At 46.1% G+C, this 27,541-nt stretch overlaps 1 protein-coding gene across 1 annotated transcript in view; it reads left to right on the forward strand.

Moving 5' to 3' along the window:
• LOC135200311 (putative inactive tyrosine-protein kinase Wsck) overlaps nucleotides 1–27,541 on the forward strand; it is a 75,968-nt gene that overhangs the window by 28,891 nt on the left and 19,536 nt on the right. The window contains exon 2 of the mRNA XM_064228858.1: nucleotides 2,836–4,275. Coding sequence (XP_064084928.1) covers nucleotides 2,836–4,275 — 1,440 coding nt within the window. The remainder of the gene's footprint in view (nucleotides 1–2,835; nucleotides 4,276–27,541) is intronic.

Here is a 27,541-nt window from a genome sequence, read left to right on the forward strand (position 1 = left end):
CGTTTGCAAGGGGTTCGGGGATAACTCCTTGCAATCTTAGAACTAACATGGAATTAGGTTAAGATCGGGATCGGTATTGTGCTCCTTGAAAAAGGTTCTTGTCATATAAGTGGATCAAAACCCTTTGACATAGCCCTTCAAGGATCGGCCAAGTAAGTGGATAAGACCCCTTGCAGACCTACAAGAACTCTTAGCAATAGATCAATATCTCGCTGAGGCTCTTGAGACTAAGCAGACTCCTGGGCATTAACCATGAAGTCTTCAGTCTAAACAGGTAGGAACCAAGGTTTTAATTATTTATTACCTACAACGTATGTTGTGATTTCTGTTTAAATCAGTTATTAGCTGTCTTTTACCCTCCTCCAATGGTGTGAATCAGCTAAGTATATATCTGACAGGTATAAATATATGAAAATTATATTGTTATGATACAATAAAGTTTTATACATACTTACCTGGCAGATATATACAATTAATTGCCCACCCATCCTCCCCTCAGGAGACAGATTGTATAGAGAAAATCTGATAGAAAACGGGAAAGGTTCCTATTCCTGCCACCCAGTGGCAGAGCGGTAGATCACCTGACCTACCTGTAGCGTGTGCGCGAAATTCGAAATTCTGTCGGGCGACGGAGTCTAATAGCTAAGTATATATCTGCCAGGTAAGTATGTATAAAACTTTATTGTATCATAACAATATCATATTTCTTAAAGGAGGAGATTCATATATAGATGGCAGGCTTAGGATGTAAAAGATTATTGTGATGAAAAAGGGGAAGTGATGCGGACAATTTTGGCTGTGAGTGGGAGAAATGGGAATTGCGAGAGACAGAATAAGGATGTTCTCATTTGTGAGAAATGGCCATTTCATACTACACACTGCCAGCCAGATGGCAAGTGAGTGATATGTGCAGGTAATTTGGAGCCACATGAGAAGGTAACTAATTATTGTATGACAGTTATTATGTCAAAAAAATATGTAGAGCTCCCTGACCCTAACTTATGGCTTTTACATTCAACTGGCAGTAAAGATACTGTGCAGTACTTTTGTTGGGATAGTAAAATGTGATTCTGGATTCTGTTTCTCAGAGGTGAGGGCAAATTATCAGCCTTTGTCATTTGGGAAACAAATAATACTCAAACTGAAAATTGTTTTGACCATCACCTCCAATCCAGTGCTGTGCAAGGCATTGGGTCTCTGTGAAATTTCACCTCTCTTGTCTTTCCTGTGCTTGCTTTTCCATAAATCCCATCATATTCAGCCTCCGGCCTCATTGTTCTCATCCAAGTAGGTCTGGGTCTTTCAACTCTTCTGGTAGCTTCCTTGGTATCATTTCTCACTCCCTCTTGCTTTTGGATTAGTAATATTGTTCTTAAAGCGGTATTCTCCAGTTGACAAAAGGTGTTGGGTAAATTGTATTGTGATTCATATTCCTAGCAATACAATGTCATAGGCTGATGTACTTTCCTTTGCAATATTATTTTGATATCCATTGGTTGATTTGCCTCTTAGTCAGACATTAAATTCCAGCTGGAGAGAAAGAGTAATAAAGTGCATTCACACTGCAATTGAGCATATAATAAACACATTGCATATGCAAGTTATCATATAGTACATCTCACAAATAGGTTGAAAACAGTCTAGTGATTGTGAGTTTAGAAAGAATCTTGGGCAAATGGTGGGTAATCGTAGGAAGCGCTGGTTAGGATTACCAATAAGTCTTTTGACTAGTATTCAGCCTTTTGTGATTCACGTACAATAAGTTGCTGACGTGTTCATGACTTGTTTTACTGTACTGTGGGTGAATTATATCATTGTTCCTAATATCAGCGAGTGTGGGTGAATTATATCATTAGTATTCCTAATATCAGCGAGTGTGGGTGAATTATATCATTACGTATTCCTAATATCAGCGAGACTTACCCTCATTAATCCTTTTTTTATACTGTTATTTCATCCCTCTGTCCTGTCTTCATTATTTGTTTCCTTAAAATGATATAACTAAGCTTTGTTTAAAATGAAGCTTATTATTAAGCAAGCTTTATAAATCTTGTTGTGTTATGATTAAAACTGCATAATTTGCAAATTATAAGTGTCAGCTTTCCATTCCATCTATACTCTTCTCCATTTCCAACAAATTTTCTCAATATAAGATTCATGAGAATGGCAAACAGCAGAGATAGCTTATCATATCCCTGTATTCTGCATCTCAGCTGAAAAGTTGGCATTAAAATTTGTGGTTTTACATGTTAACAAAATTGTAAGGGCATGGTGCTATATAATTTACCATAGATAAGGAATAATCTATTTGCTTAGCCATTTATCTAATTTATGATTAGGTACTGCCACATTTAAAACAACTGGCCTCGAGTGTTGGGCTGTCTTGTGGAGACCATAAAGTATACAGTACATAACTATATGGTATGGTTCTATAGGGTATGGTATTGAAGGGTGATTGGTCTTAAGTTTGTTCTTTATATATATGTAGTTTATCTAACTTTTTTCTTTCATTTCTGTCACTGTATTGTATGACATACAGACACCTTGCTGATAATTACTGTACTTATTTGAAATCTTCGTGTTGTGGTTTTTTTTATACCTTATTTGGCCAATCCATTTAGAATTTTTTATGTTATGAATGTATGTACTATATGGAAGATTGTGATTTTTAGAACAGGAATTTTGGACATTATAGTATTTGTATGACAACTTTGGCAATAAATTTATCATTATGTAGACATTTGCTCTAAAATTTATATACATATAGCTGTCATTGTTATCACCATTGTTGCAATACACATTTTAATTACATTCTCCTCTTACATTTTTTTTCAGATGACACCCATATTCCCCTTGGCAGCTGCAGTTGTGTTGTCATGTTGGTGCTTCACAATTTCAGCTGTAGACATACTCGAAGTGGGATGTTTCACAAAAGAAAATGAGAATGCAGAATTTGTTTATCGCTCGAACAATACTGCCAGTGCGGGCAGTGTGGATTTATGCGTTGAAGAATGCAAAACTAAGTTGATGAACTATGCAGCTTTGTCAGGTGGTGAGGATTGTCTGTGTACCAATTCAATCACTGGTAACCCATCTAATTTTTGTAGAACACCTTGCAAAGGCAATGCCTCCCAGGTTTGTGGGGGTACTGATGTCATGAGCATATATGAAACAGGTCATGGGATATTTGGACCCCCAGTATCTCTGACACAGGTGGCTAGTAAGCCCTCCAGCTTGCATATTAATTGGGAGCCACCTGCTTTAGGGTTATCAGAAATCCAAGAATACCTTGTGACAGCCACACCACTGTTTACTTACAGTGAAAGTGATCCAGCAGTAACCATGAAATGGGTATTTTCTGCCCAAACGAGAACTGCTTGGTTATATGGTGTTATGCCTGGGACAAAATATGAGATTTCTGTCAGAGCAACTGCTGATAATGGAAAAGTTTTGGGGCATCCTATCAAGAGAGAGATGTGGACAAAAGTAGGGAAGCCTGAAACTCCTGCTATACCACAAATCTTAAGTCGGACACCTACCACCATAACAGTGCAACTTGAATCGGTTTCCCCAACTGCTGGGCCCATCACAACCTACCAAGTGGTTGTCGTAGATGAGACTGTCCACGTTGAATTGCAGCCACTCTCTCTAGGGGATTATTATTCTGCGAACAGAGAGAGAATTCCATTCTATATTGCAGCTGAATTTACTCCTGATAATTTTATGAGTACATTTATTGTTGGTGATGGCAAGATGTATGGGAAATATTATAATGCTCCTTTGCAGGACGGTGTTGATTATCACATTTTACTTGGAGTTACAAGTACGATAAATGATACTCAGTCGGCATATTCCACCTCCAACCATGAACAGCATGAAAGCACTTTGGATGATGATGAAGTGCAGAAGCTGAAGGAAAACCCGCAAGTGAGGCAGCAGCTAGAGAATCATAGGAAAATGATTCTTGGCCTATCTATCGCTATTGGGCTCTTTGGGTTCCTGCTAGTGGTGTCAATTGTAGTTTATGTCATGCTGAGGGTCATGGTTAAGAAGAATCGCCGCAGATCGTCTGAAAACCAAGAGTTGGCTATTAATGCTCAGCAGCCAAACCAAGATTCTGAAAATGGTTATGCTGTGGCTGCACATTATGTTGATGAGGAAACACCACCCCTGGATCATTATAGGCAGCTGAAAGAGAGAGTGTTGATCATACCTCATCAAGGTCTGACCATAGTTGGTGATATTGGCATTGGGAAATTTGGTGATGTTAAAAAGGTAAGCAGCTTTTATATTTGTAATGTTATGATTGGGCTTAATTCTAAGTTTGTTCATGAAACTTACCTGTCAGATATATATATAGCTGTATTTTTCCGAATCCGACAGAAATTTAAACACTTACGACACACGCAGTGGGAGTCAGGTGGTTAGTACCCATTCCCGCCGCTGGGAGGCGGGTATCAGGAACCATTCCCATTTTCTATTCTTAATTTTTCTGTCACCGGTGCTGTAAACAACGTTTGCAGCACCTCCGTCCAGATTTTGGAAACTTACTGGCTACTTGATTATCCCTTTTGGTTTTTTTTTGGTATCTGAATTGGATCGGTGGCTTGGCACACGTTGACTTTGGATTGATTTGATTTTGGTATTGATTTTTCTTTGATCAAGATGTCAGGGTCTAGTTCAGCTAGCGCTAGATTTTGTTCTATGTCTGAATGTAGAGGTAGGCTACTGAAAGCTTCAGTAGACCCACATACTGTTTGTAAGGTTTGCAGGGGGAATGAATGTACGTTTGAAAGTCGTTGTAAGGAGTGTGAAAGCTTAACAGATTCTGAGTGGAATGGCGTATGAAACCTATCTTAAGAACTTTGAGGAGATAGGTTAAGGAGGTCTTCCTCCAGGAGTGTTTTGGGTAGGCAAGATTTTAATGATTCTCCTGCTAACCCTCCTTCTGTAGTTTATGCTCCTACCCCTGTAGTGTTGCCTCCGGGCCCTGAAGCAGTGTCTGTAGAAGGTAATACTGTATCTTTAATTCTTGAATCGATTCGTAACTTATAATCAAAAGTGTTGGCTCTGGAGAGCAAAAGTGAAGAAAAGTGCAGTGAAAGTGCCCCTTGTGTAGTGGAGGGTGCGTCAGATCGGCCTCATTCCGCCTCTAGACCTAGACCTCTGCTTGACTCCCAGGTTACGGGAGAGAGCATGTCGAAAGTCGAAGGAGGGTTACGAGGAACCCCCACCGATCTGACGAACCTACCCAGACTGCCAAGGAGCGTGCGCGTGCACGTCTTCTCAAGGAGTGCTTTTCCTCTTCGGAAGCTTCCTCCCCGCGCAAGGGGTGGAGCTCTCATGCGGCATCACGTCCGCTGAAAAGGACGGCTCGTGTTCGGGACGCTTCACGTCCAAGTTGTTCTCCGGAACTTTGCTCTTCGCCTAATAGTGCGTTGGCTGCTTTTCCTCCGCAGAAGAAGCGTAAGGATTCTTCGGAGGCGGAGTCTTTCCTAGATGATTCTTTCGAGCGCCGCAGTCGCTCTAAGGTGCGTGAAATGGTGGTTCCTGGGAGTAGGAAGAAGGCGTCCCCTCGCCACTCTCCTGCTCACAGGATCAGCCCCTCCCCAGAAAAGGAGGCTTCACCTACAAGCAAGATTCTCCAGTCGCTGCAGCAGCAACTTCAAGAGGTAATTTCTTCTAGAGAGACTTTCCCACGTCGCCGTAGGAAGGACGACAATCTTCCTGTGAAGAGGTCGAGGCGTTCTCCCTCTCCCTCTCCTCGCTCGTCTCTCTCTTCCGTTTTGAGTCTCCCTCTAGAGGTTCGTTCGCTCCCCAGCGGCTCTCTAGAGGAGGTGAGAAATTCGTTTCTCGCTCTCGAGAAGCTGTTGTATCCGCTACTACGAAACCTGTAGATAGGAAGCGCGTTACTTTAGACGCTGAGCGCGCTTCTGTGAAAGTCAAGCGCGCTTCAGTGGACGCCGAGCGTGCTTCGGTGCAAGTTAAACGCGCGCCAGTGGACGCCAGGTGTGCACCTGTAGCTGTCGAGCGCGCTTCAGTCGGCGCCAGAAGATTGGCATCAGACGCCAAGCGCGCTCCTACGGACGTCAGTTTTCCACCACCGCAAGCGCAAGTGGAAGCGGGAACTCTACCTGTTCACCGCTCTATCTCTTTTGAGAAAGCTCGTGACTCTTCCTTACTTCCTCCGACTTCTCCAGTGTCTGAAGAGGAAATTAGTGACGCTTTCGTCGAAGTGGACAAAGAACAACAGTTGGCTCCAGTCTCGACGGACTACAAGGTCTTAACTCGTCTTCTACAATCAGTCTTTGCAGACACTTTTCAGCCTGAAGCTCCGCGTACTCCTCCCTCTCAGTTTTCGTCATCCAAAGCTGCTAAGATCTTGGGCTTTGTGAAAATGAAGAAGTCGCTTTCTACGAAGCAAGCTTTTCGCAAGGTCCACGATTGGATGGAAAAGAGGAAAGCTTCAGGCAAGACTTCTTTCGATTTACCGCCTTCAAGACTTTGTGGCAAAGCTGGTATGTGGTACGAGACGGGAGAAAACGTCGGAGTTAAACTTCCAGCCTCGGCTCAAGGAGACTTTGGAAGTATTGTGGATGCCGCTAGAAGATCTTTTCTGTCTTCTTCGAAAGTCTCTTGGACGCATAGTGAGCTAGATTTTCACCTTAAAGGCCTCTTCAGGACACTAGAGGTCTTTAATTTTCTTGACTGGTGCCTAGGAGTTTTGGATGCCAGGTCCAGGAGTTCTGATTCCATCAGTCTGGGGGAGCTGTCCAGTGTATTGTCTTGCATGGAAAAGGCCGTCAGGGATGGTTCTGAGGAGTTGGCTGCTCATTTCAGCACGGGACTGCTTAAGAAGAGAGCACTCTTTTGCAATTTTACTGCTAAATCAGTCTCACCAGCGCAAAAAGCGGATCTACTTTTCGCTCCTTTCTCAGACCATCTCTTCCCCCAGTCTATGGTAAAGGACATAGCTGCCAGTCTCCAGGAGAAAGCAACCCAAGACCTTCTGGCGCAGTCTTCAAGGAAACCTACAGCTACTTCGTCTTCTGGGTCCTCTGCTGTGAAGAAATCGAAGCCCTTTCGATCTGCTTCTTCCTCGAAGCCAGCCCCTCGAGGAAGAGGCTCTTATCAGGCAAGACCCCCGCTCCTTCTAAGAACAAGAAGTGAGAGGGAAGTCCTTCAGCCACTGGTAGGAGCCAGACTTCTACATTTCGCGAAAGCCTGGGAAGAGAGAGGTGCCGACGCTTGGTCTCTGGACATCGTCAAAAAGGGGTACAGAATTCCTTTCCTGAAGTTACCCCCGCTGTCTTTGACACCAAAGGATTTGTCTCCTTCGTATCAGGGAGAAAAACAGAAAGTGCTTCACGATCCCCCCCCTTTTTTTTTAAAAAAAAAAAAACCTACGATCAAATGATCGAGAAGCAAGCGGTGGAGCAGGTCTTTGACCTGAGTTCTCCAGGGTTTTACAACCGTCTGTTCCTAGTGCCGAAGCAGTCAGGGGGGTGGCGCCCCGTTCTGGATGTCAGCAGCCTAAACTGCTTCGTTACCAAGCAGAAGTTCAAGATGGAGACACCTCAATCTGTGCTAGCAGCCTTAAGACCGGGGGATTGGATGGTCTCATTAGACCTTCAGGACGCATACTTTCACGTCCCCATCCATCCCCGATCAAGGAAATACCTGCGGTTTGTCCTGAAAGGGAAAGTATTCCAGTTCAGGGCACTCTGCTTCGGTCTCAGCACGGCGCCGATGGTGTTCACCGTTCTTATGAAGAACGTTGCGAGGTGGCTCCATCTTGCGAAGATAAGGATCTCTCTCTACTAGACGGACTGGCTTATTCGAGCCTCATCACAAGACCGGTGTCTTGGAGGAACCTTCACACGACTTTGTCGTTAGCGAGGTCCCTGGGACTTCTTGTGAACCTCGAAAAGTTGCATCTGACTTCTTCTCAATCCTTAGTCTATCTGGGGATTCAGATGGACTCAGTGGCTTTTCGGGCTTTTCCGTCCCAGGGGCGACACTTCAATGCCTGGACAAGTGTCAGCCTTTCTAGGGAAAGAAACATGCTCGGTGAGGGAACGGATGAGTCTGCTGGGTACCATTTCCTCACTGGAGAAGTTTGTTTCTCTGGGAAGGTTGCACCTTCGACCACTTCAGTTCTTCCTCTCCAGCAATTGGACGCGCAAACAAGATCTAGAAGAGGTCTTGTTATTGACGGAAGAAGTGAAAGAGCACCTAAAATGGTGGTCGGATCCAAAGAAGCTTGCGGAAGGACTTTCGCTCAAGCTTCGGAACCCCGACCTAGTGTTGTTCTCCGACGCGTCTTCCACGGGTTGGGGAGCAACACTGGGAGGGAGAGAAGTGTCAGGCACCTGGAGAGGGGAACAGGTGTCCTGGCACATAAATCTCAAAGAACTTTCAGCGATTTACCTTGCACTAAGGTTCTTTCAAGAGGAAGTCTCCAACAAAGTGGTTCAGATAAACTCCAGACAACACACAGCCTTGGCATACCTCAGGAAACAGGGGGGAACTCACTCTCCTTCTCTGTTCGCCATCGCGAAGGATGTCCTGATATGGGCGAAGTCGCAAGACGTCACGATCCTGACAAGATTCGTGTCAGGTGTAGAGAACGTGTGAGCGGACCTTCTCAGTCGGCAAGGACAGCTTCTGCCGACGGAATGGACCCTTCATCAGGAGGTATGGCAGTCGTTATGGAAGCTGTGGGGACATCCTCATGTGGACGTTTTCGCAACTTCCCGAACGAAGAGACTTCTGCTTTATTGCTCCCCAGTTCTGGACCCGGGAGCAGTGGCAGTCGACGCCCTACTGTCAGTCGACGCCCTACTGTGGAATTGGTCGGTACTAGACATATACGCATTTCCCCCATTCAAGATCCTCAGGGAAGTAATGAGGAAGTTCGCGGCATCAGAGGGAGCGAGGATGACCCTCATCGCCCCCTTCTGGCCAGTGGCCGACTGGTTCACGGAGGTGATGTCCTTCCTGGTAGACTTTCCAAGGACTCTGCCCCTAAGGAAAGATCTACTCAGACAGCCCCACTTCGAGAGGTACCACAAAAACCTCCCCGCTCTGAGTCTGACTGCGTTCAGACTATCAAGAAGTTGGCCAGAGCGAGGGGTTTTTCAAGACCTGTGGCAACGGCGATTGCCACCGCAAGGAGGCCCTCCTCAATCGCAGTATACCAATCGAAGTGGGCTGTCTTTAGAAGTTGGTGCAGAAAGAAGGGCATTTCCTCCACCTCAACCTCTGTGAGCCAGATAGCAGATTTCCTTCTTCACCTCAGGAAAGAAGTGAAACTAGCTGTTCCTACGATTAAAGGCTACAGAAGCGTGCTTTCTGTAGTCTTCAGGCATAGAGGACTCGACTTAGCGAATGACAGAGACATTCATGATCTCATTAGATCCTTTGAGACTGCGAAAGTTCTCCAACCGAAAGTACCATCGTGGAATTTAGACGTTGTACTTAAGTTCCTTATGACGAGTCAATTTGAACCGCTCCATTCAGCTTCGCTTAGGAATCTGACAAAGAAGACCATTTTCCTAACCGCTCTGGCGACGGCGAAGAGGGTTAGCGAAATCCAGGTCATAAGCAAGCATATTGGGTTCAAAGATCATAGTGCGGTTTGTTCCCTAAGTCCTACGTTCTTAGCAAAGAACGAGAACCCTTCCAACCCTTGGCCGAGGACGTTTGAGATCAAAGGGTTGTCGGAGTTAGTGGGACCTGAACCTGAGAGAGTCCTGTGTCCTCTCAGGGCTCTCAGATTATATTTGCAGAGAACCAGAGCATGCAGAGGCTCTTCTGAGAAGTTGTGGTGCTCGGTGAAGAAACCAGATCTTCCGATGTCGACGAACACACTGGCGTTCTTCTTAAGAAGTACGGTTAAGGAAGCTCATGAAAAGTGTAGTGAAAGTGATATGAAGCTCCTAAAAGTGAAAGCCCACGAGCTGAGGGCTATTGCTACTTTGGTGGCTTTTCACAAGAATATGGCAATCAAAGACATTTTGGGCGCCACTTATTGGCGAAGCAATTCGGTGTTTGCTTCACACTACCTGCGGGAGGTGAAAGCAACATACGAAAATTGCTATTCGCTCGGACCATACGTCGCTGCAGACACTGTTTTGGGGGGCAGGAGGTAGCACTCATCCTATCCTTTAATGGTTAGGGGAGTTTTTAACTTGTGTTATGGTTGTGGGGTTGACCGCCTGCGGCGGATCTCCCTTCCATTAGCTTAGTCTAAGTGGGATACCGTTGGTAGGCTACGCCAGGTGGTTTTTCTTTTCTTCGTTGCCCTCATTGTATGGTCAATGGTCTAGTCACGTCGTGGTCTCGCCCCTGTTGACAGATAATCTGGAGTGCACCAGCTTTATAGGTCTCTACCTCGCTGGCACTCTAGTAGCACAAGCAGACTTACGCGGCAGTAACCACGAAGTCAGCTATGCTAACAGGTAAGGAACCAAGATATCAATTATCTGCATATATATGTTTCCTAAAATCTTCTATTCTGTCTACTCCTACCACCAAAGGTGGGATTCAGCTATATATATATCTGACAGGTAAGTTTCATGAACAAAATGATCTTGTAATGATACAATTAAGTTTGTTCATACTTACCTGGCAGATATATATAATCAAGTACCCACCCACCTCCCCTCAGGAGACAGTGGAATTAAAATTATGAATAGAAAATGGGAATGGTTCCTGATACCCGCCTCCCAGCGGCGGGAATGGGTACTAACCACCTGACTCCCACTGCGTGTGTCGTAAGTGTTTAAATTTCTGTCGGATTCGGAAAAATACAGCTATATATATATCTGCCAGGTAAGTATGAACAAACTTAATTGTATCATTACAATATCATATTCTGAGAACTGCTGTAGTTTACTTTAAAGTTCCTTTTTGCATAAGTAACTTACCAAGTGATTACATAGCTAATAGTTTGTGGTATTGGCAGCTAAAATTCAAAATTCACATTAGCAATTCCTTTGGTTTGGTTGTAGATAACTAGTCCCACCCACTTTCAGGAAGAAGAGGAACAACTAAGCCAGGTATTTCAATTTATTTCTGTCTGCTTACAATGAGGTTGTGAGGCAGCAGCTGGTCCAAAATTTGGATTTTAGTGAAGGATTGTGATAGTCCTTAGAAACATTCACACTGAATTGACTTGACTAATTTTGACTTTGCATTTAACCGATGATGTCCAACACTGGGGCATCTAGCACTCGTTATTGTTGCAGCAAAGGCTGCAGGACAAGGTTAACATCTGCAAAATACAATTCTTACACAATTTTTACAAATTGTAGGGGGCACAATTGCTCGTTAGAAAAGTCTTGTATTGAATGTAAGGGCTGGGATAACAAACAATGGAAAACTTGAACTTCTCATCTATCTAAGTTAGCTAGGGATAGATGGAGGAAGGGTTAGTATTAAACAAGACAGAATGACTGTTAGTCAGGAATCAGATAGGTCATCCATTGGAGTTCTGATTTTTCTGTTCCTGCTATATCACCCATTCCCAGTCCTTTTGACTATTTCACCTAATCCTTGTCCCAGCCCTTGACCCCAACCCCATTGCCGCTGGGAGTGTAAATTCAACTGTAGGTTCAAATTATTATTTAATATGGTATCAAAGTTAGGTGAATTGGTGAAAGCGCTTATGGAGCGCAAAGTGATGCCAAGTGGTGCTTGAGTGTTAAGAGGTGTAGGAGCACCATTGGGCACCAAAGCACCCAGCGTCTTCCAAGCACTTGGGAAGAGGTTGGACGACCAGTGACAATGGAGCTTCCAGCGACCGCTGAACATGCAGTAGAACGGTCAGCTCCCAAGCACCAGCCAGTACATGGTAATCGTACGGATCATGACTGTTCTTTGCTTTTTTGGTTAGATCAGCAGCAGATCAAGGAGAGAAAATAGCGGATTCAGCAGCTCAGCGACTACCTTCGGTAGCAGTGCAGATTAGTGATCCTGTTGAGCAGAAGTTGGATGATATTTTGGGTTTTAATATATGACACTTACCTGGCAGGTATATATATACTGTAGCTATATTCTCTGTTCCACCTGGCAGAAATTTTCAAATCTCGCAGCAAACGCTAGTAACCTATTAGTAGTTCAGGCAACCACCACCCCGTTACTGTGGCGCTAGCGCCAGGAACCATTCCCACTTGAGCCAGATTTTCTCTGCCAGCCGAACCGGCAATATTGTTGGTGGTTCCCTGCTAGGATTTTCATTCTCGTTGCTGACTTTTCATGGATTTTTGGTATTGTACTTGGAAACGTTAGCTTGGCATTCGCTTTCGATTGTTCTTTAGATATGTCAGACACTGGTAGTATGTTTAGAGTTTGTGTGAAAGAGGGGTGCAAGGTAAGGTTGCCGAAGGCTTCGGTCGACCCTCACACTATTTGCAAGAAATGTAGAGAGAATGTGTGTACTTGGGAGAGTAGGTGTGTTGAGTGTGAGAATTTGTCAGAGATGGAGTGGAAGATATTTATGAAATATGTTGAAAGGTTAGAGAAAGATCGAGTGAGGAGATCTGTTTCTCGTAGTGAGAGGTCGAATACTTCTAGTAAAAGGAGTGAATGTGTTTCCTCTCCAGCTCCTTCTAATGTAGAGATGGTAGTACCTTCTCCCCAGGTATCTCCTGCGCCTGCTGCTGTATCGGAGGAGGCGAACGATACTCAGATTGTTAAAGTGTTCGCTGCCCTTGCGTCCATGGATGACCAGATACAGCACCTTACAGATAAAGTCAGTGCTAGACCTAGCCCTCTGTCAAGCTCCCAGACCCAAGGGAGAAGGCATGTCGACAGTCGAAGGGAGGCGAGAGAGGTTTTGTCTCGGTCAGGCGTCCCTTCGAACAGTCCTGTTGTAAGATCCCAGGCTGTTGCAGTTCGCCACAGGAAAGGCGTAACTGGGAAGTGTGCGTCCTCGGATGGTTCGACATCAGAGCGGGAACGTCGGTATTCGGTAGTGTCTCGCCCCCTCAAGAGGACTTTCAGGACATCGACCGCTCAGGATAGATGTTCTCAAGATCGTGAGGCTTGGAGTAGTCCGGAGGTTTTGTCCTCCTCGGAAAACGGGGACACAGTTCCGATCAAGAGGAAGAAGATCGTTCGTTCGAAGAGGACTCAGTACGGCCGTTACGTTCCTGGATTTCGGCAAGAGACTCTCCCCCGTCCTCTTGCTTGTCGCCCTCTTAACTCTCTCCTTCGGGTAGAGTTCAAGATCGCTCTCCTTTACGTCAAAAGTCCACTCGTCATCCTCCTCCTTCGACTTCTGCCCGTCAGGAAGATAGTACTAAGGATTTCTTAAGGGAAATGCAGTCTAAGCTAGCAGTTCTCGTTAATTCATGGGATGCGCCTTTGCAAGGTTCTTCGAGGCGTAAGGACGATTTCCTTCCCGTGAAATCTTCCAAGAAGACGGAAGACAAGTATTCGCTGACCGAGGATTTAGGACGCACTGGCTCTACGAGGACGGACGATTGGATAGTGTTTCAGGACGCAGGAAGAAGAAGATGTTTTCTGTAGAAGCAGGACGCAAACGTCAGGACGTGGAGTAGGTTGTTTGTAGACGCAGGACGCCGATACTTCGTTGGTTGCAGGACGCAGGCGGCAGGACGTTAATCCGTCAGCAAAGCATCAGAACGATAGTGATTGCAGACGGATTTCTTCAGCAGAAGAAGAATTGGACTTTGTTGAGGAGAGAATGTGGAACCCTTCTTCGATTACAAGATCCTCACTTCCCGTCTCCTTTCTATTTTTGAAGGGGAATTCCAACCTACGGCGCCTTTATCTCCCCTGTCTCAGTTTTCTAAGACTAAGACTCCAAAGAAGTCCTCATTCCTTAAGATGACTCTTTCGATTTCGGCAAAGAAGGCTCTGCAACGAGTGAATAACTGGCTGAAGGAGAAGAAAGAAGCGGGGAAATCTTCTTTCGCTTTTCCCCCAGCCAAGTTTAGCATCGAAGTCGGGAGTATGGTACACTACTGGAGAAAGTCTTGGCCTGGGAGTACCTGCCTCCTCCCAGGGGGATTTCTCCAGTATAGTGGACAGCTTGCGCAGACAGGCGTTGCAGTCTGCCAAGGTCTGGTGGACTTCTTCCGAATTTGATCACCTTTTTAAAGGAATTTTTAGGACTTTCGAAGTCTTCAATTTTCTCGATTGGTCTTTGGGAGCATTGGCAAACACCTTAGAAGACGAGAATTCTCAGGATACAGAAGTGGCTAAGAGCATTATGTCCTGCATGGACAAGGCTTTGAGAGATGGAGCGAATGAACTGGCAACATTGTTCGCAGCAGGAGTACTGAAGAAGAGGTCGCTTTTGTGCTCTTTTGCTTCGAAAGGTGTTTCCAACTCTCAGAAATCGGAGTTGATGTTCTCTCCCCTTTCGAACCAGCTGTTCCCTTCCGAGGTTATTGGGGATATAGCGCTGGCTCTATCTCAGAAGGCCACTCAAGATCTTCTCTCTTCTTCAGTAAGGAAGTTTTTTGTACATGAACTTCCCTGCCAGATATATACTTAGCTTATGTCTCTGACGTCACAACAGAAAATTCAAAACTCGAGCACACGCTACAGGTAGGTCAGGTGATCTACCTTACCCGCCGCTGGGTGGCGGGTGTAAGAACCAGTCCCCCTTTCTTGTCAGATTTTTTTTCTGTCGCCGGCTGGACAACACCTGTTGTTCAGTCCTTACGATAGTTAGATTCTTTCTCGTTGCCGACGAATTGGATTTTGGTGAAGTACCCTTTGTTTGTTTGCTTGGCATACGTTTTGATTGTTATTTGGATTTTCTTTTGGATTTTTCTTTGAATTAATAATCATGGATGATTCTGAGGTTAAGAAACCTTCTTTATTTAGAGTTTGCTCAGTGAGTGACTGTAAAGTGACGCTTCCAAAGGCTGCTTTGGATCCTCACTCCGTATTTATGGTATGTAGGGGGAATGAATGTTCTTTCGTTAACCCTTGTAAAGAGTGCGAGAGTAGATGAAGATGGATGGAAGGCTCTATCTTCTTATTTAAGGAAGTTGGAGAAGGATAGGGCGCGCAAGGCTTCTTCAAGGAGCTCAAGTAGATCTAGAGTCAGTGAAATGGACGTTGAGAACCCTGTAGCAGAAGTAGTTCCTTCTCTTGTTTCAGCCATGCGTCCCAGCTTTGAACCGAAGATTGTTTTCGGAAGTTGCTTGCCGGAGAGCCTCGATCAGGAGTAAGGAGAGCTTCGCTCACTCTCGACAAGGTAAGAGTGATAGTGCAAGTGATCAGTGCAGTGCCCCTAGTGCAGTGGAGGGTGCGTCTGACCGGCTCACTAACGCTGCCAGGCCTAGACCTCTTCCAGACTCCCAGACCCAGTGGAGGAGGAAAGTCGAAAGCCGCAGGAAGGTTAGGGAGAACCTCCACCGGTCAGGCGTCCCCTCGGCAGATCCTGTTGCTTGTTCCCAGGCTGCCTTGGATCGAGCCAAGAAGGAGTTATTGCGCCAGTGTTTCTCGTCATCTTCGTCGCCTTCTCCTAAGCGTAGATGGAGCGCCTCGGAGTCGTCTCGCCCTCTCAAGAGGCCCTGGAAAGCACCTTGCGCCCTTCCTTCCAGCCCCGAATCCTTCGCGGAAGAACCGGAAGTGGAGCGCAAGTGAGCCAAGAATTCTTCTATTTACGCTTCTCCTGTTCGGTCTCGGACTACGTCTCCTGTAGAGGAATTCAAGAGGTCTCCTGCGCGCATATTGGCGGGTCTGCAGGCGCAGATTGCAGCTTTAGCAGATTCTATTGCTGGGTCTTCTCATCGTCGGAAGGACGCCTCGCTTCCGGTGAAGAAGTCAAAGAACGTCTCTTCTGCTCGCTCTCCTCCTGCTAGAGAAGTTATTTAGCCTCGTAGTAGGACGTCAGAAGTGCAGGCTGAAGTTCAGGATCACTCTCCGAGTAGGCTCTCCTCTCTCCCCAGCAAGAGTATTGAGCATGTCAGGCGTAAGGAGCCTGACAGGCGCTCTCCTCAGGATTTCCGCTCCTCTTCAGTTAAGCGTCGAGCTTGACAGACGTCAAGAGCCTCGTACTCGTCAGGAGCGAAGGAAGAGTTCTTTGCCTGGTAGCTGCTCTCCTTTTGACGGGCGCTCGGAGCCTAGTAGGCGCCAGTGGAGGCATTCCTCTCCGTTTGATCACTCCCGATTGGATAGGCGCTCAGAGCCTTGTAAGCGCCGTGCTTCGGACAGGGACTCTTCCGTGGAAGTTTTTTCTTCCCGTGGCAGGCGTCAAGAGCCAGGTAGGGGTTTTGAGTCTGACAGGCGCCAAGAGCCTGGCAGCGTATTGAGGATGGGCAGGCGCGCAAAGAGCCTAGCAGGCGCAGATAGCCTGATAGGCGCTCTCCCTTGTCCAGGCGCTCATCTTGGACATAGACTTTGTTTCCGACAGGCGAGCTTCCGCTAGTAGGCGCTCCTCTTAGGGTTAGGCCTCCCCAGTAGGGCGCTCTCCTAAGTAGGCGCTCTCCAACGTAGGCGCTTTCCTAGTAGGCGCTCTCCTAGTAGGGGCTCTCCAAGTAGGCGCTCTCTCTGTAGGCGCTCTCCCTGTAAGCGCTCTCCCAGTGGGCGCTCTCCATGTAGGCGCTCTCCCAGTGGACATTCTCCCAGTAGGCGCTCGCCTAGTAGGCACTCTCCGAGCAGGCGCTCTCCGAGGAAAAGCTCTCCTCCTGGCAGTAGAACTTCTAAACGTCATTCGTCTGAAGAGTATCTTGGGGATTCTGAGAAAGATTTGCCCAAGGATGCTTCAGTTTCGTCGTACAAGAGACTGACCGACCTCCTCTTGCAAGATTTTGGGGAGTCTCTTTCGGCCGTTGCTCCTCCGTCACCTCCGTCACCTCCGTCCTTATTTTCAACGACCAATACGGCTAAGATGTCTTCAGTTGTTAAGATGAAACCGACAGTGTCGATGAAGAAGGCTCTCAAGAACTTCGACGATTGGTTGGTATCGAAGGAGGAGAAAGGGAAGACCGTATTTTCTTTTCCCCCGTCCAAACTTACGGGAAAGATGGGGTTCTGGTACGAGTCAGGAGAGCCCTTGGGTCTGACTCTTCCCTCTTCGGCAGAACTCGGACCTTCTCTTCGTTGGTTGATTTCGCACGTCGCTCGGCGCTTAATTCTGTGAAGACGACGTGGGGTATGAGCGAGTTAGATCACTTCTGAAGGGAATGTTCCGGGTCTTAGAAGTTTTTAACTTTCTTGACTGGACCCATTGGAGTCATGGCTAAGAGGACTCAAGATCAGACTCTTTCACCTGAAGACCTTCACGCAGTGCTGTCTTGTATGGACAAGGCAGTGAGAGACGGATCCGGGGAGATAGCTTCCCTTTTTGGCGCAGGAGTAGTAAAGAAAAGGGCGGTTTTCTGCTCCTTTCTTACCAAGGCTGTTTCACATGCACAGAGAGCTTCCTTGTTGTACTCTCAACTTTCTCCGCAACTCTTCCCGAAGAAAATAATCAATGACATCTCCAGCTCGTTGTCAGCAAAGCGACGCAGGATATGCTGGCTCGTTCAGCTAGGATCCCGAAACCTTCGTTCCGCAGCAGAAACGAAGAAGGACACTCAGAGTAGGCAAGAGCCCTTTCGAGGAGGCCCTTCGTCCCGCACTTCTTCCTCCAGAGGTTCGAGACCACCTAGAAGAGGAAGGACCTTCTCTCGGTCTATTAGGGCCAAGAAATAGCTCGCGTGTCCTCCAGACAACTGTGGGTGCCAGACTTCTGAATTTTGCAGACGTCTGGGCACAAAAGGGGGCGGACAACTGGTCCCTCGCTATCATCAAGAGGGATACCTCATTCCCATCCCTATCTCGAGACCACCTTTGACCACCACACCAAGGGAGCTGGTGGCCAAATGCAAAGACCCACTCATGAATCAAGCCCTCGCTCTAGCAGTAGAGCTGATGTTGGAGAAAGAGGCAATAGAAGATGGTAGAGGACCCTCTTTCTGCGGGTTTCTACAACCGTCTGTTCCTAGTTCCCAAGAACTCGGAGGATGGAGGAGGCCGGTTCTGGACGTAAGCGCCCTGAACATGTTTGTAAGAAGAAGGAGGAAGTTCGCTATGGAGACGACTTCATCAGTCTTAGCAGCTCTTCGTCCCGGGACTGGATGGTGTCACTGTGACCTTCAGGACGCTTACTTCCACGTGACCGGTCCATCCTTCGTCACGCAAATTTCTAAGATTCATGTGGGGAGGGAACGTTTTTCAGTTCAGGGCACTATGCTTCGGGTCCCCCCCCCCTTTTCCACAGCCCCCCAAGTCTTCACAGGGCTGATGAAGAACGTTGCTCAGTGGCTTTCATCTAGAGGGAGTGAGGATTTCCCTCTACTGGACGATGGCTAATCAGGGCCAAGTCCAAGGAGAAAATGTCTGGAGGACTTACACTTAACGTTGAATCTAGCAGCTTCTCTGGGTTTGCTAGTGAATTTCGAGAAGTCACAGCTAATCCCCAGTCAAGATCGTTATCTATCTTGGGGATTCTGATGGCTTCTCAGGTTTTTCGGGCGTATCCTTCCCCAGAGAGGATAACCCGATGTTTGGAGAAGGTCGCAACCTTTCTAGAGAAAGATGTATGCACAGCGAGGGAGTGGATGAGTCTGTTTGGGGGACACTACTCCTCGCTGGAGCAATTCGTTTCTCTAGGGAGGTTGCACCTCAGACCCCTACAGTTCTTCCTGATGAGGAACTGGAACCGAAGATCTCAAGGTCTGGACTTTGCGTTCAGATTTCGCAAGTGGTAAAGGAGATCTCCGTTGGTGGCTAGACCCTCTCCTGTTCAAGGAAGGCCTTTCCTTGCATGTTCAGAACCCCAGCCTAGTGTTATAGCAGACGCATCAGACATAGGTTGGGGAGCTACTACTCGTCGGGTCGAGAGAAGTGTCAGGCACCTGGATGGGGGATCAGGTGTCCTGGCACATCAACAGAAAGAGCTAACAGCGATTTGGTTTCGCTCTCAAAACCTTCGAACCCCTCGTAAAGGGAAAGTCAGTTCAGATCAACTCGGACAACACCACAGCCAGGCTGCTTACATTCGGAAACAGGGGGGGACTCACTCTTTCTCCCTGTACGAGACAGCGAGATCGCTCCTCCTGTGGTCGGAGGAAAGGAAGATAAGTCTTCTCACCAGGTTCGTACAGGGAGAGAGAAATGTCAGAGCGGATCTGCTAAGCAGAAAAGATCAAGTCCCTTCCCTCAGAGTGGACTCTGCACTCGGACGTATGCCAGGAGCTGTGGAGGATGTGGGGCAGGCCCCATCTCGATCTCTTTGCGACCTCCAGGAATGCGAGGATAGATCTATACTGCTCCCCTATTGCGGACCCAAGAGCAGTGGCAATAGATGCATTCCTGATGGATTGGAAAAACCTGGATCTTTACGCGTTCGCCAGCCTTTCAAGATTCTAGGGGAAACGCTAAGGAAGTTCGCAGCTTCAGAAGGAGCGAGGATGACTTTGATAGCTCCGTTCTGGCCCGCCCACGACTGGTTCACAGAGGTACTGGAATGGCTGGTGGATGTTCCGAGATCCCTACCACTAAGAGTCGATCTGCTCAAACAGCCCCACTTCGACAGGTTTCACAAGAACCTCCCCACTCTCAGTCTGACTGGATTCAGACTATCAAGAGTCTCATCAGAGCTAAGGGCTTTTCGGCAAAGTCTGCAAGGGTTATTGCCAATGCACGTAGACCTTCCACCTCTAGAGTCTACCAGTCGAAGTGGGATGTTTTTCGACGTTGGTGCAGGACTCATAAAGTTTCCTCCTCCAGTACCTCTGTGACTCAGATAGCAGATTTCCTTCTCTTCCTGAGAGCAAAAATGCGGGTTAGTAGTCTCTAACCATCAAGGGCTACAGGAGCATGCTTTTCTTCAGTTTTTCGTCACAGAGTATTAAACATATCCGAAGATAAGGACCTCCATGACTTAATCAAATCATTTGAGACGGTTAAAAGAACCTCTTGCTTAGTCCCTAGCTGGAATCTAGATGTCGTACTGCTCTTCCTGAGGTCCTCAAGATTCGAACCTCCCCATACAGCTTCGTTCAGAGACCTCTCGATGAAGACTCTCTTTCTCTGCGTTAGCTTCAGCGAAAGAGAGTCAGCGAGCTGCAGGCTCTAGAAGGTGAGGTAGTTTCCAAGGAGGCTCCGCGGTTTGCTCTTTTCTTCCGGCTTTTCCTAGCCAAGAATGAAAACCCTTCTTCACCGTGGCCCAGGAGCTTCGAAATTAAAAGCTTATCCTCCTTAGTTGGGACAGAAGAGGAGAGATCTCTTTGCCCGGTGAGAAGCCTGAAATTTTATCTTCAGAGGAAGAGAAGACTTGGTGCTAATGCAAGCAATCTCTGGTGCTCAGTAAGGGACCCCAGGAATGTTATTAGAGAAGCCCACACATCGTGCAATCAGCAACAGTTTAGTCTTCTGAAAGTCAAGGCGCACGAAGTAAGGGCCATCGCGACGTCTTTGGCTTTCAAGAAGAATATGTCATTGCAAAACCTCATGAAGTCCACTTTTTGGAGGTGTGAATCAGTCTTCTCCAATCACTACCTAAAAGACGTATCGATTACGTATGAAAAGTGTTTTGGGCTAGGCCCTTACGTATCGGCGGATTCAGTGCTGGGGCAGGGAGCTGAAACACATCCTTTTTAATCTTTTTCCCTGTTAGTTTTTGATATTGAGTTTTTGGTTGTACGAAGGAGGTTGCAGGAGGCAGCTCCTTCTTTCGTATACTAATATTTGTAATTGGTTAGGTGATTGGTTGTGCTTGAGGCTCCTTGCGTTTGGTAGTGATAGGCTCTGTCACGTAAGCGGGTTGATCCCCATTGACCAGACCCTGTTTGGATTCTGCCAAGTAAGTGGACTCAGTTTCCCATTGGTAGACCCAAAGAGTTCTTCAGCTACAGGTCACGCCCTCGCTGAAACTCTTTAGGCAACGCAGACTAATAGACAGTAACTATGAAGTCTTCTGCCTAGATCAGGTAAGAACCAAGGGTATATATTTTATTCCTTTAACATGTGTTGTCCCCACTTTCTAGGTGAGTATGTGTCTCTTTCCCTCCACCAAGGGTGTCAATCAGCTAAGTATATATCTGGCAGGGAAGTTCATGTACAAAAATGATATTGTTAGTATACAATAAAGTTTTGTACATACTTACCTGGCAGATATATACGATTGATGGCCCGCCCAGCCTCCCCTCAGGAGACAGGTGGAAGAAAAAAATCTGACAAGAAAGGGGGACTGGTTCTTACACCCGCCACCCAGCGGCGGGTAAGGTAGATCACCTGACCTACCTGTAGCGTGTGCCGCGAGTTTTGAATTTTCTGTCGTGACGTCAGAGACATAAGCTAAGTATATATCTGCCAGGTAAGTATGTACAAAACTTTATTGTATACTAACAATATCATTTTACCGTCCAAGTTGGTTAAGAAGACTCCAAAGGAATCAAGGCCTTCTCAACAGCCCTTTCGAGGCAGAACTTTGGCTCGACCCGCTTTAGAGGACAAGAGTGTAAACCCGCTAAAGAGGAGCCAAGACCACCTCTAAGCAATGAGAACTCAGTCCTCCAGACAGCAGTAGGAGCCAGACTTCAAGAATTTTGGGAGGTTTGGCAAAACATGAATGCAGATCCCTGGGCCATCAGCGTAGCTCGGGAAGGTTACAAAATTCCCTTCTTAAAGAAACCTCCTCTCGCAACATCTCCAAGAGCCCTAGGGGCAAATTGCAACGATTTAGTGAAGGAAAAGGCACTGTGGGATCAAGTCTCTTCCATGCTAGAGAAAGGAGCCATAGAACCTGTTCTGGATCACGAATCTCCGGGATTTTACAACCGGCTGTTCCTGGTTGCGAAATCCTCGGGAGGTTGGAGACCAGTGCTGGACGTAAGTCATCTAAATGTTTTCGTGGAGAAGACCAAATTCACCATGGAGACGAACGAATCAGTACTGGCAGCGGTATGTCCAGGGGACTGGATGGTTACCCTAGATCTTCAAGACGCGTACTTTCATATTCCAATTCATCCAGGAAGCAGTAAGTATCTAAGGTTCGTGATTCAGAATAGGGTCTTTCAATTCAAGGCCCTGTGCTTCGGCCTTTGCACAGCCCCCCAAGTGTTCACGAGGATGATGTCCAATGTAGCAAGATGGTTACACTTACTAGGGATCAGAGTTTCTTTTTACTTGGACGACTGGTTGATAATAATCGAGAAGTCAATGTCTGGAGGACCTGAAACAAACGTTGGATTTAGCAAAAGAATTGGGTCTTTTGGTGAACCTAGGAAAGTCTCAGCTGAATCCCAAGCAACAGATAGTTTATTTGGGGATTCAGATATCGTCAGCGACTTTTCGGGTTTTTCCATCCCCCGAAAGGCAAGCCCTATGCATTCGGAAAGTGCAGGACTTTCTAGAGAAAGACCGATGCTTAGCAAGAGAGTGGATGAGTTTACTGGGCGCACACTCTTCGCTAGAGAGGTTCATTTCTCTAGGAAGGCTTCACATGAGACCTCTACAGTTTTTCCTGAAAGAAGCATGGCCAAGAAAATCGCAACCGGATTCCTTCCAGTTTCTAATTCCTGCCAAAGTGAAGGAGGAAGTTAAATTGGTGGCTAACTCCAGGCAGGTTAGCAGAAGGGAATGTCGCTCCAACAGACAAAGAGCCCAGACCTCATCTTGTTTTCCGATGCGTCGGACGCAGGTTGTGGAGCGACATTAGGTCCCTCGAGGTGTCCGAGTCCTTTGGAACGACGGAAGAAGCAGTTGGCACAAACAGGAAGGAACTGATAGCAATTTTCTTGGCCTTGAAGTACTTCAGCGAGTTGGTATGCGACAAGACAGTGCAGATCAACTCGGACAACACCACGGCTCTGGCATACTCCGCAAACAAGGAGGGACTCAATCTTTTCCCCTCTACTGCTGGCGAAGGAAGTTCTACTTGGGCGGAAGAGGAAAACGTTTTTCTGCTCACCAGTTCATCCATGGGGAGAAGAATGTCAGAGCGACCTGTTGAGCAGGAAAGGACAACTTCTTCCGACAGAGTGGAACGTTGCACCTAGAGGTATGTCGAGCCTGTGGAAATTGTGGGGCCTCCGTAGTGGATCTTTTTGCGACAGCCAAAACAAAAGACTACCACCTATTGCTCTCCGGTTCCAGATCAGAAGCAGTGGCAGTGGATGCCTTCCTGATGGATTGGACCAAACCTAGACGTATACGCTTTTTCCTCCATTCAAGGTACTGGGAAAGTTATGAAAAAGTTCAGAGAGAGCCAAGGAACGAAGATGACCTTAATAGCTCCGTTTTGGCCGGCCCAAAGTTGGTTCACAGAGGTACTGGAATGGACAGTGGATACACCAAGAACTCTTCCTCTAAGAGTAGATTTACTCAGACAACCCCACTTCGACAGGTTTCACAAGAATACCCTCGCTCTGGGTCTGACTGCGTTCAGACTATCAAAAGTCTTGTCAGAGCGAGGGGATATTCTAGAGAGGTGGCCAGTGCAGTGGCTAGAGCCAGAAGAACCTCCACAGTCACAGTATATCAGTCGAAGTGGGAGAATTTCCGGAAGTGGTGTAAGAAGAGGAAAGTGTCTTCATCCAGTACCTCTGTGACCCAAATCGCAGACTTCCTCCTATACTTAAGAAAGGAGTTAGGATTGTCGATTTCTACAATCAAAGGTTATAAAAGTATGTTGACATCGGTGTTCAGACACAGATTTGGATATCTCTAATACTTTGGACCTTAGAGATCTGGTTAGATCATTTGGTACCAAGAAGCAGCCCCAATGCAGGCCACCTGCTTGGAATCTGGATGTCGTCTTGAGGCATCTAACCTCTAGTAAATTCGAACCTTTAGATAAAGCCTCTCTGAGAGATGTCTCAAAGAAAGCTATCTTTTCATACATTCAACTTACCTGTCAGATATATACATAGCTACGACTCCGTCGTCCCCCGACAGAAATTCGAATTTCGCGGCACACGCTACAGGTAGGTCAGGTGATCTACCTGCCTGCCGCTGGGTGGCAGGACTAGGAACTATCCCCGTTTTCTAATCAGATTCTCTCTGTCGCTGGGAAGGTAAACATAGTTTGCTTTCCCTCCTGATTTGATTTTCGTGTTTCATCGCCATCGATCTTCTGGGCCGACTTTTACAGGGAAGTACTGGATCGGTGTTTGGCATACGTTTTTAATAACTTTTTTAATAACTTTTAATGATTAACTTCGAAGTTTTCGAAGAATAGAGTATGTGTAACTACCGAAGTTTTCGGTACAACACATAGTTTGCAAGAAAGGGAAATATAAATATTTATTAGTCATTGATAAAGTGTAATAAATGTTAGAATTTGATGAGGAAAATAAGGTAACTTCCTATTTGAGGAAGTCAGAAACATAGAACTAGATATGCTTTCTTTAGAAGCTTTAATAGCCCTCGTTCTGACAAGCAGTTAGAATATTAACAGTACTAGTAGTGTTGGTTTCCTCATCAACCTTCTTACTTCACAGAAACTACAAATTCATTTGCAATTTGAAGATAAAGGAATGTAGCTCAAGATACGAGCTATTATAAGGTAAGAAGTGATTATAGTGTTCCCCATTGCAATAGAGGGTGCGTCTGATCGGCTCTGTCTCGCTCCAGGCCTAGACCTCTTCCAAGCTCCCTGGCCGGAGGAGAAGGAATGTCGAAAGCCGTACTGGATGTTATGGAGAACCCCCACCGTTCAGGCGTCCCCATCGGAGGCAGTCTGTAGAACGTCCCAGACTGCCAGGGATAGCCAGTGGAAAGGCATCCTAATTCAATGTGTTCCCCTTTTTATATCGTCTTGACGAATAAAAGGAGTAAAACATTCACGGCGTAGATTAAATGAAGATGCAAGATAATCTCGTCTGGCTATCGGAACCTCAGAAGAGACGGAGAAGGAGAAGTATATGAAAATATTTCTATTCTGAGAAGAACGAATTAGATATTAAAGAATATTTGTTGATCGAATGAATTATAAGTGAGTACACATATATATAACTTTTAAGCTTCTAGCTCCTTGGGCCATGAAGCTCCGGTAACGAGGCTCAATGCGCCTAAAGCGTCTGAAACAAGGCGCAAAGCGCCTGAAACGAGGCGCAAAGCACTGAAGGCCTGAATATGGGCGCAAAGCGCCTGAAAGACTATGAACCAGGATCTTTATCGGAAATGGGAGGTCCTTCTCATTCAGAAGAAAGGGAGGGCTATGTCCGAAAATGGAAGTATTGTCGAATTCTAAGCAAGAACAAATGTACAATGAGATCGGAACCTTCCGCACACAGGATCTTCCAGAAGGCGGAAGATTCCAGATTCGAATAACTTCCAGACGTACAGAACTTTCAGGCGAGGATCGCCTTTCAGATGCTCGGAACTTTCCACAGAAAACTTTCAAGGGCGATACGTCTTCTAGGATCCAGGAGTATTCTGATCACGATACTCCTCCCAGGCGGCCCAGGAGTATTCGGAACGCGTACTCCTGCCAAGCACAGGAGTATTCCGACGAGCACGATACTCCTCCCAGGCGCCAGGAGTATTCGGAACGTGATACTCCTACCAGGCGCCAGGAGTATTCTAGGCAAGATACTCCTGCTTAGCGCCAGACACTTTCGCCTACAAGAAGAGCCTGACAACCGCCGAGAGTCCTCCAGGCGAAGGGTGAAAGACATTCGAGGCTTCTCCTGATAGTCGGTTTTTTCCAGGCAGGGACTCAAGATGTAGCACAGGCTGCCGTAGCCCTTGTCAGGTAGAGTCGGTACTGCGAATAGCCCTTCACCTTTCGAAAGGAAGCGCTCTCCTTCGGTTGCTCAATCTTGCCCCAAATTGAGGAATGGAAGATAGAGCAGAATTGTGAGAATTAGTCCAGTATTAGTAAGAGGATATTAAAATCATCCTCCTTCTAAAATAGATTGCAACCAACCATTTACAGAAAGAGGGGCAATCGTTTGGAAGTTGAACAAGACTCGTACGAGCTCTCATTCATTGATTAGAGGCTCTTCCAGATAGCAAAGGCGTAAAATACGGACTTATCTCCAAGATAATAAAAGCTGGAGAGATTCTCTTCGATCCTCGGTTGTCATTTGCAATATCTTTCGACTAATACTCATTCGGGATTATTGACGAAATGAACGAAGAGAGTAAGATTTCTATTCTTTCTCTGCATGTCGGAAGGAAAGGAGTGTCGTAGAAGGCTTGCTGTATATGACTACTGAATGACAAGTCATAATACGCCATACATAGTTGCCTTTCTGGTTCGCTACGGAATTGTCTATATCCTTACAGGATTTTCCTAGTAAAGACTTCGCTTAAAAGGTTTGTTACGACAATACCTATTCAGCCTCGGTATTTAACAAAGGTTGTTTGCCTAAAACAAAATTTGCATTATTGAGAGCTTTCTTAGACTCGAGAATAATTTTATTATATCCTTCATTGAAGGAGTAACTGGCAACTCAGAATGAATGCAGCCAGGCAGTGAACGACAAGGCTGTATTGTGAGCCAATCTAGTACCATCCGGTTCTCGGTCGTGAACGGTTGGTTACATCTTTCTCTCCTAAAGGATCGAATGCTTCACCGTATATTCCCCATACAATCAGGGACTTAACCACGAATTGAGGGGATTTTTTTAGGCAAACATGAATAACATCGTATTCGTTTTGCTAAGGATATCTCTCCGCCTCGGCGAGGAAAAGAATGTAGTAGGAATTCCACCATTAAGATAACGATACGCTTAAGCCTTATGCACACACCGTGGTTAATTCCAGCGTTCCATACTATCCTTACAAGAGGTTTTCCTAGATGAATGCTGTTTATTTACCACAATGTGTTATAGGATTATAAAGATTTTAATTCGGCAGTAGCACGATTTAAACATTCATTGGAAGAGTTGTCAGACCCTGCGGAAAATATTCACAGATATTCTTCGCAAGGCAGAAGATGAACGACCTTCTTATAGATTGCTTCCTTTTCCACGAAACAAGAGAGGTAGCAAGATACGCCATCTTTAAATTAAATAGGGGAATAAACTTTAGTTCTTTTTTTTTCCCCTAGTTGTATATATTCTTAACACATTATAAAATAAATGGGCGCTAAGGAAGAAGATGAATGCAATCATTTTGGCAATAAAAGGTTGGATTCACAGAAGTCACGTTCTTCTTTCAGCATGTGTCGGAAGGTTTTTCTAAGAGATTTGATCGGAATCTATTATAAAATATTGGGACCTGAAAAACCTATTCGACTCTGAGTCTGTCTCTGCGTGCAGACTGACCAGAAGTAAATATGAATGAGAGGATTTTTCAGGGAAGCTTGATAATTCCTTTAATATGTTAAAGACATAGAGTTGCTGCAGATCGTGCTAGATAGAAAGGGGAAACTGTCCTCTTCCAGATACCTCTGTGAACCACATAATGGTTTTCTTCCCTTTCAGAGGGAAGAATCACCTTGGTAATTTATGCTATCAATGAACACAGTGAAAAAGATATATTCTGTCTAGACAAAAGAATATTAGAGATAGTAGAGAATTAAGATCTTCGGGATCTTATACAATACCTCTAT

Source organism: Macrobrachium nipponense, chromosome 26 (genome assembly GCF_015104395.2).
Source record: "Macrobrachium nipponense isolate FS-2020 chromosome 26, ASM1510439v2, whole genome shotgun sequence".
NCBI classification, from domain to species: Eukaryota; Metazoa; Arthropoda; class Malacostraca; order Decapoda; family Palaemonidae; genus Macrobrachium; species Macrobrachium nipponense.